This window comes from Peromyscus californicus, unplaced genomic scaffold (assembly GCF_007827085.1).
Source record: "Peromyscus californicus insignis strain IS unplaced genomic scaffold, ASM782708v3 Scaffold_4__1_contigs__length_199733344, whole genome shotgun sequence".
Lineage (NCBI taxonomy): Eukaryota > Metazoa > Chordata > Mammalia > Rodentia > Cricetidae > Peromyscus > Peromyscus californicus.
This window is the reverse complement of record NW_026294562.1, coordinates 171,851,687-171,861,238: the sequence shown is the minus strand read 5'-3', so window position 1 is coordinate 171,861,238 and position 9,552 is coordinate 171,851,687. Positions and strand designations below refer to the sequence as shown.

The 9,552-nt window shown below is 42.0% G+C and overlaps 1 protein-coding gene across 1 annotated transcript in view; it reads left to right on the top strand.

Moving 5' to 3' along the window:
• The first annotated feature begins 511 nt into the window (after positions 1-511).
• The window catches only part of LOC128124087 (carcinoembryonic antigen-related cell adhesion molecule 21-like), an 82,972-nt gene continuing 73,931 nt past the window's right edge, over positions 512-9,552 (top strand). The window contains exons 1-2 of the mRNA XM_052760315.1: positions 512-641; positions 5,342-5,617. Coding sequence (XP_052616275.1) covers positions 512-641; positions 5,342-5,617 — 406 coding nt within the window. The remainder of the gene's footprint in view (positions 642-5,341; positions 5,618-9,552) is intronic.

Sequence of the window (9,552 nt, the reverse complement as noted above, 5' to 3'; positions counted from 1 at the left end):
ATTAGCCATACGCTTCAATGCTTTGCCACCTTTGGTTTACCTAGCCAAATCAAAACAGATAATGGCCCATGCTTTATTGGCAAAGCCTTTATAAATTTCCCACACACCTGGAAAGTTTCTCATTCTACTGGCATCCCCTATAATCCTAGGGGTCAGGCCATCGTGGAAAGATTCAACCAAACACTTAAGTCCCAATTACAAAAACAAAAGGTGGAGTCTCTACCCCCACATGATCAACTAAGAAAGGCATTATTAACCTTAAATATTTTAATTTTTTCTAAGGAAGATAAATATTTGTCTCCTTTTCAAAAACATTGGTCCTCATCTGTTACCTACAGTACCATCTGGGTCAAGTGGAGGGACCCTTTAACTGGGGCCTGGAGAGGGCCAGACCCACTCCTCACTGCAGGAAGAGGGTTTAGATATGTCTTTCCTCAAAATGAAAAGAGACCCATCTGGGTACTGGCCAGAGACCTCAAATATTTACCCCCAAAAGGGGACAGTGATAATGATGGCTACAGGGAGTGTTCCACCCCGGAGGATAGTCTTTTTGCTTCTCCTCAAGAAACGACTAAAGCTGCAGATGCTGTTGCTTGTCCTGATGCTGATGTTAATTGCCCAGCCCAATGATGGAGGATTTGGTAACCCACATGATGCCAGAGCCCTCCTAAACAAGATGATGGGGAAGCCCTGTGACTGCAATGGGGGAACATTTGAAATTTCATACATAAGCGGGTCTCCCATCAGTCAGTCAGATTGTGGTGCTAAAATTGCCTATAATTTCGTTGATACCTCTGGGTCCCAGGTTTCTGGGTCCAAGTGCGTATGTATGCTAAAGCCTAAAATCATACCCATGGTAAATAGCAAACCTGGGCCCCTGCACCTCCTTTTACCGATCCATGCATGCCACCTGCTACACCACGGTGCATGAATGCATTTAAAAGACTGATAATAAGACCTACTGGCTTGCCACCAAAAATGGCATTGGCCATTGGGATACTTTTGGTTCTGCCTTGGAAGGCACCCAGTAGGGATCTGAACCCTGTTTTGGCCACTCTGATGGACAGGCCTTCATGGATTCTTACTCTACCTACTTCCCCTTCTTGAACCCTTTCTTCTCCTTATTCCCCTTCTCACCATTGGGCCTTGTGTGTTCAATAAGTTCATACAATTTATCCACCAGAGGTTAGAGGCAATTAAGATAAATCAGGTTGAGGTATGCCAACAAAGATTGACCACTCAGAAATCTGGTACCTCCCATGGCTGGGTATCCTCCTATGAGTGCCCTTCTTCTGCTCTTCACTTGACCAATGATGGGCAAGCTCTCAGGTGGGCTGAGACGCCCTAAGAAGGTCATGGAGCAGCCCCACCCCCCCAATTTACTGTACATGGTACTCAATGACGGGTAAGATCTCCAAGTGGGGGATGACCTAAGACAGGGGCCATGTCTTACAAAACAAAAGGGGGAGGTGGTGGGCCCCATAAGGCCCAGGTGTGAGGCCCAGTGTAACTTCCTGAGCCTAGCTCAAGTTTGGTGACCTGTCCTGGGACATGACTTCCTCACAAGAGTGACTCAGCACTACTCAACCTAGAATCACCTCTGCCTAGTAACTGCTGAGATGGCATCATCTCATTGGCCCGCTATCCTCACCCCATCCCCCGTGTGACCCCAACCTATTTAAGTTCACTCCTGATGCAATAAAGCAAGAGTTTCTGCTTCGACAAGACTCCCAGTCCAGTGTGTTTCTCTCTGGTAGAATGGGGGGTCTGGGCCGTTGACATTCATCATCCTGCTCAGCCCCAGGGAGAGACCAGCTGGACTGGTCCTGCTGCCACCCTACCTGTTGGTCAGACTGACAGTAGATTCCATCTATTTCTTCTTTGCTGGGCTATCTGAGTGTCTCTCTTAGGGTTCCTACTTGTTAGCTAGCTTCTCTGGAGCTGTGGGTTGTAGTCTGGTTACCCTTTGCCCTTCATCTAGTATCTACTTATGAGTGAGTACATACTATGTTTATCCTTCTGAGTCTGGGTGAAAATATCACTTAGGATGATATTTACAAGTTCCATTCATTTGCCTGCAAACCCCATGATGTCATTGTTTTTCTCTGCTGAGTAGTACTCCATTGTGTATATGTGCTACATTTTCTTTATTCATTCTTCAGTTGAGGGGCATCTAGGCTGTTTCCAGGTTCTTGTTATTATGAATAAGGCTGCTATGAACATAGTTGAGCATGTGTTCTTGTGGTAAGATTGAGCATTCCTTGGGTATTTGCTCAAGAGTGGTATACCTAGGTCTTGAGGAGGACTTATTCCCAATTTTCTGAGAAACCACTATACTGATTTCCAGAGTGGCTGTACAAGTTTGCATTCCCACCAACAGTGGAGGAGTGTTCCCCTTGCTCCACATCCTCTCCAACATAAGCTGTCTTCAGTGTTTTTGATCTTAGCCATTCTGACAGGTGTAAGATGGTGTCTCAGAGTCATTTTGATTTGCATTTCCCTGATGACTAAGGATGTTGAGCAATTCCTTAAATGTCTTTCAGCCATTTGAGCTTCTTCTGTTGAGAATTCTCTGTTTAGCTCTATAGACCATTCTTAATTGGATTATTCAGTATTTTGATGTCTAGCTTTTTGGATTCTTTATATATTTGGGATATCAGCCCTCTGTCAGATGTGGGGTTGGTGAAGATCTTTTCCCATTCTGTAGCCTGTTGTTTTGTCTTCTTGACTGTGTCTTTTGCTCTACAAAAGCTTCTCAGTTTCAGGAGGTCCCATTTATTAATTGTTGCTCTCAGAGTCTGTGCTACTGGTGTTATATTTAGGAAGTGATCTCTGGTGCCAATGAGTTCAAGACTACTTCCTACTTTCTCTTCCATCAAGTTCAGTGTAACTGGATTTATGTTGAGGTCTTTGATCCACTTGGACTTGAGTTGTGTGCATGGCAACAGATATGGATCTATTTGCAATTTTCTGCACGTTGACATCCAGTTATGCCAGCACCATTTGTTGAAGTTGCTTTCTTTTTTCCATTGTGTAGTTTTGGCTTCTTTGTCAAAAGTCATGTTCATAGGTGTGTGGATTAATTTCAGGGTCTTCAATTTGATTTCATTGCTCCATGTGTCAGTTTTTATGATGGTACCAAGTTGTTTTTATTACTATAGCTCTATAGTAGAGCTGGAGGTCAGGGATCATGATGCCTCCAGAGGCTGTTTTATTGTACAGGATTCTTTTAGCTATCCTAGGTTTTTTGTTTTTCAATATAAAGTTGAGTATTGTTCTTTCCAGATCTGTGAAGAATTGTGTTGGGATTTTGATGGAAATTGCACTGAATCTGTAGATTGTTTTTGGTAAGATTGCCATTTTTACTATGTTAATTCTTCCTATCCATGAGCATGGGAGATATTTCCATTTTCTGATATCTTCTTTGATTTCTTTCTTCAGAGACTTAAAGTTCTTATCATGTAGGTCTTTCACTTGCTTAGAGTTACCCCCATGGTACTTTATATGATTTGTGGCTATTGTAAAGTGTGGTGTTTCCCTGATTTCTTTCTCAGCACATTTATCATTTCAATATAGGAGAGCTACTGATTTTTTCGAGTTAATCTTGTATCCTGCCACCTTACTGAAGGAGTTTATCAGTTGTAGGTGTTTCCTGGTAGAATTTTTGGGGTCATTAATGTATACTATCATATCGTCTGCAAATAGTGAAAGTTAGACTTCTTCCTTTGCAATTTGTATCCCCTTGATCTCCTTTTGTTGTCTTATTGCTCTAGCTAGAACTTCAAGTACTATGTTGAATAAGTATGGGGAGAGTGGACAGTCTTGTCTTGTTCCTGATTTTAGTAGAATAGCTTTGAGTTTCTCTCCATTTAACTTGATGTTGGCTGTCAGCTTGCTGTAAATTGCCTTTATCAAGTTTAGGTATGTTCCCTGTATTCCTGATCTCTCTAGAACCTTTATCATAAAGGAGTGTTGGATTTTGTCAAAGGCTTTTTCAGCATCCAATGAGATGATCATGTGGTTTTTTTCTTTGAGTTTGTTTATATGGTGTATTACATTGACTGATTTTCATATGTTGAACCATCCTTGCATCCCTGGGACTAAGCCTACTTGGTAATGGTGGATACTTTTTTTGATGTGTTCCTGGATTCAGTTATTTTATTGAGTGTTTTTGCATCAATGTTCATGAGGGAGATTGGTCTGTAATTCCTTTCTTTGTTGCATCTTTGTGTGGTTTGGGTATCAGGGTGACTGTAGCCTCGTAAAAAGAGTTTGGTAATGTTCCTTCTGTTTCTATTGTGTGGAACAATTTGAAGAGTATTGGTATTAGCTCTTCTTTGAAAGTCTGGTAGAATTCTGCAGTTAAACCATCTGGTCCTTGGCTTTTTTTTGGTTGGGAGACTTTTAATGACTATTTCTATTTCCTTAGGGGTTATTGGTCTATTTAAATAGTTTATCTGGTCTTACTCAACTTTGGTATGTGATACCTATCCAGAAAATCAACCATTTCTTTAAGATTTTCCAATTTTGTGGAGTAAAGGTTTTTGAAGTATGACCTGATGATTCTCTGGATTTCCTCGTTGTCTGTTGTTATATCTCCCTTTTCATTTCTGATTTTGTTAATTTGGATGCTCTCTCTCTCTCTCTGCCTTTTGGTTAGTCTAGATAAGGGCTTATCTATCTTGTGATTTTCTCATAGAACCAACTCTTTGTTTCATTGATTCTTTGATTTCAGTTCTTAATTTGATTATTTCCTGGTGTGTGTTTCTCCTGGGTGAGTTTGCTTCTTCTTGTTCTAGGGCTTTCAGTTGTGCTGTTAAGTCACTAGTGTGAGATTTCTCCAACTTCTTTATGTGGGAATTTAGAGCTATGAATTTTCCTCTTAGCACTGCTTTCATAGTGTCCCATAAGTTTCGGTATGTTGTACATTTGTTTTCATTGAATTCTAGGAAATCTTTAATTTCTTTCTTTATTTCTTCCTTGACCCATTGGTGATTCAATTGGGCTATTTCATAAATAGGGACCTGACTATTCACACTCACAGAAAGTGTGAGCAAGGATTCCCACAAAAAACTTTGGGAAATATATACCACCAACCATCAGATTTCTGGACATGTGGGCTGAGGAGGCATGCAGTGTGGAATCTACACAAATACCCTGAGTTATGGTCACTGTGGGTGATCTTGGTAGGAGTAAGATTCAGCTCTCTCCTTACAGAACATATCTTGAACCCAAACATGTGATCTTGCAGAGGGCCACTTCATTCTATGGGCCCTGTGAGCTGGATGAGATCTCTGAGGGTGAAGGACTCTCAGCTCTTCCCCCCACTGTTTATCCACAGAGCCAGTGACTCCACCCTCCATCCAAGTCACCAACACCACAGTCAAAGACCTGATGTCTATATTCCTGACCTGCTTGTCAAATGACACGGGGATCTCCATCCATTGGCTCTTCAACTCTCAGCGTCTGAGAATCACAAATAAGATGATGCTGTCCCCGAACAACAGTACCCTCCAAATAGACCCTGCCAGGAGTGAGAATTCAGGGGACTATCAGTGTGAGGTAACCAAGGGATTGGTTAACAAGAGGAGTGACCGCATCACTCTGAACATAAAAGGTGAGTGATCTCTGCTCCATTCTTACTCCATAGTGTTGGGGGTGGGACAGTTTCTTTATCAACAGAGTACAGAATGGTCAAAGTCACAAGGAGAAAAAAAATGGTTCAAGATACAAATACAGCCAGCTTGGTGATGGATGCATGTTAATCTCATGATAACACACCAAGCAAGGTGAGCATAGTGCTGCATGCCTTTAACCCCCAGCACACCAGAGGCAGAGACAGTTGGATCTCTATGAGTTCCCAACCACCCTGGTCTTTGTAGCCAGTTTCAGGTTAGCCAGAGCTACATAGTGAGACCCTGTCTCAAAAGAGTGAGAGCACGAAGCAGAAGGCATAGAAGTACAAGGTCACTCAACTGAATGGACCAGGCTCTGCTTACTCCCCATGGGAGACCTTCCTTTGGAGAAGGTGGAAATCGGGGGTCTTATGAGAAGGAAGGCTGGGGGGCGGGAGGAAGGAGGACAGGGGAATCTATGGTTGGTATGTAAAATGAATAGAAAAATCTCTTAAAAAAAAAGAAGTACAAGACCAACCCAGATTACATTGTGAGACCTGGTCAATAATAAGAACAATAGATTGGTCAATATAGCAGACAGAAATGCAAAGTGATTAAGAGTTTAGGGTCTGAGTCAGACACACATTCCACCCTCAGGATCTAGTAAAATATTCATGTTACTCTATATGTCCTTCCACACATTCAGATTATCTTTAGATTATTTTCTATATCTAATATGAATACTACATAGACACTAGTCTTATTGTTTTGAGTACAGGACAGTGATAGGATGAAACAACACATTTTTCGCTGTAGAGATACTTTTCCAAGAAGTTTGTTTCCAAGGTTTCGATCCACAAATATAAAATCCATAGATAGAAAGGACCTGTATTGAGTTTCTTACTACGTTTGCTTGTTTATTATTTTGTGTAGGTGTTCCACACCTAGTGTGGATGTCAGAGGACAATTTGTGGGAGCTAGTTCTCCATGGACAGGGGATTGAACTCAGGTGGGTGAGCAAGCCCATTATCTGCTAAGCCATTTATTGTTGAAATTTTTAAGGCCACTCCACGTAGTTAAAAGGAAAGTTTATTAATGGTGTAACTTACAAATGAAGGGATAGGTAGGTTGCAGGGTCTGGGAAAGGTGTATCACAGTCCAGCGGTGTTCTCTGGGGCTCTGCTCAGTCAACCTCCACCTTCCAGGGTCCAAGAACAGAGAGAGCTGGTCCATCTGGATCTCGGGTCTTCAGGGTCCTCCCTTGGCCCTGCCTTGTAGGCGTGATAGTTACCAAAGCCTCAATGGGGGTTGGAACTTCAAGATCAAAGCTGGAATAGCTACCCACTACAGCCATTTCACTGGCCCACATTTGTTTGTGCATTTTTCTTTTTCTTTTTCTTTTTTTCATTTTTCTTTATTGAGAAATTTTCTGCTCACTCTACATACCACCCACAGAACCCACCTCCTCCTTTCTCCCCCTCCCAGCACATCCCCCAAATCAAGGTCTCCCATGGGGAGTCAACAGAGCCCAGCACACTGGGCCTAGGCAGGTCCAAGCCCCTTCCCACTGTACCAAGGCTGCACAAGCATCACTCCACAGGCACTGCAACCCAAAAGCCTGCCCATGCACAAGGGATGGATCCCGATCCCCCTGCCTGGGTGCCACCCAAACAGTTCAAGCCAAACGACTGTCTTCTGTATCCAGAGGGCCTAGTCCAGTCCCATGGGGGCTCCATAGTCATTAGTCTACAGTTCATGGGCCTCCAATCATGTGACCAGTCATTTCTTCTGCATTTTTTTTCTTTGTGGCAGTTGGGGATAGGTACCGGGAGGCAGTATGGCAGGCAGCTTACCAACTGAGCCATCTTGGTGGCCCATATACTGAGTTTCTTATTTTCATGCTCACATTTGCAGCATGACCTCCTTGCACAAGACTTTTTTTCTGATAACTGTTTATTTGTGGTGTGTAGTAGTAGTAGTAGTAGTAGTAGTAGTAGTAGTAGTAGTAGTATGTGTGTGTGTGTGTGTGTGTGTGTGTGTGTGTGTGTGTGTGTGTTTGATATGTAACTATTGAGCTATCTCTCCAGTTCCATAAACCAAATATACATATGGGACTGGAGAGATAGCTCAATACTTAAGAGCCCTAGCAGCTCTTCCAAAGGACAGGCGTTCAATTCCCAGCACCCACATGGCAGCTTATTACTGTCTGTAACTAAGTTCCAAGGAATTCAACACCCTCTTCTGTCCTCCTCAGGTACCAAACATGCATGTTCTGCAGAGACATATAAGCAGCCAAAAGGCCCATAAGATGCATCTGGCATCATAACAAAGACATTTGAAATCCAATTTCAAGGTGCTTTCATCCTGTCTCCTAAAAATCTGATGACTTTCAGCTCTGATCCATTTTAGGTATTTGATTCATGTAGAGTTGATTTTTAAATGTTGTTAGGTGAAGGCTTAACTTCATTCTTTTACCTGGATATCCCATTTTCCCAACATCCCTTGTTTAACTGATTATTCCTCCATCCTTGAACAATCTTAGCAGCCTGATCAAAACTCATCTGGTCACAGAAGGTCAGATGGACAGCAAGAATGCCTTCCAAGTTCTGTAACTCAATAGGGCAACTCTGTTTCACACCAAGTAATTCAAAAGAGCCATCAGAAATGAATGTTTGTAACAAACAGAAAAAGTGACAGATGAAATGGTGGATATGCCTACTGCTCAGATCTGACACACATTATAATATATATGCAAAACTGTGCCACATAAACACACGTATTGATCATATCAACTAATCTTTAATTTAATCATGGCCAGTGTGCATGAGCAATTCTGGGCTTTCCAATTCTATTTCACCGATCTGTATGCCTGCCTTTATGTCAGCAGTAGACTATTTTGATTGTTGCAGCTTTGTACTAAAATTACGAAATCATGCAGAATGTCCTGCAATTTTAATCCTTTTTCTTTTTCAAGATACTCTTAAAGCCAGGTATGCTGGTGCTTGCCTCTAACCGCAGCTCTTGGGAGCAGAGACAGGTGGATCTCTTGGAAACTGAGGCCAGCCTGATCTATATAGTGAGTTTAGGACAGCTAGAACGGACTATTCTATTTCTGTCCAAAATGCCACTGGGGTTTTGATCTGATGTGCATAGAACTGATAGACAACATTCACGGATATTGTCATCTATTAAAAAAAGTCTTTCAGGCCAGCTGGCTCATGCCTTTAAATCCAGTCACTCAAGAAGATGAGGCAAGAGTATCAAGTTCTAAAAGTGCCTACCACAGCCAATTCAAGGCCAGCCTGATTAGTTTAGTGACATCCTGTTTCTAAATAAAAATTAGAAGGCAGAGCTTAGAGTACAGTTCAGTGGTAGTGCATTGCTTACCGTGCACAAAGCCCTGGGTTCAATCCAAGTACTGCAGAACAACAGTGATAATGAGATTAAGTCTTCCAACCCATCAACCCCAATGGCTGTCATTTCTTGTCTTCTTTCATCATCTCTTATTTGGTAGTTTGCTGAGTGCAAGTCTTTTATCTCCTTGGTGGAGTTAATTCTAAGTATTTTATTCTTTTTGGTGCTCTCATAAATAAATACTTTCTTAATTTCCTTTCCAATTGTTCACTGTTAAGGCTGGGACTTTTGCTCAGGGGCTGAACACTTGCCGGGCATGCACGAGGCCCTAGGTTGAAGTTCCACTACTGCCAGGAAAAACGAAAATCTAATTGTTCATGGTCAATAGTAGTATACAGAAATACAGCTCACTTGGGCATGTTCATTTCATTAGCCAACCAATTTACTAGTTTTGCTCCTGTAATTCTGAGAACTTTCTGTAGAATGTTAAGGATTTTCTAAGAACGAGTTCCTGTCATCTACAGATATTTTTAGCACCTCATAATTGGGCACCTTCATTTCATTGTCTTGCCTAATGGTTCTG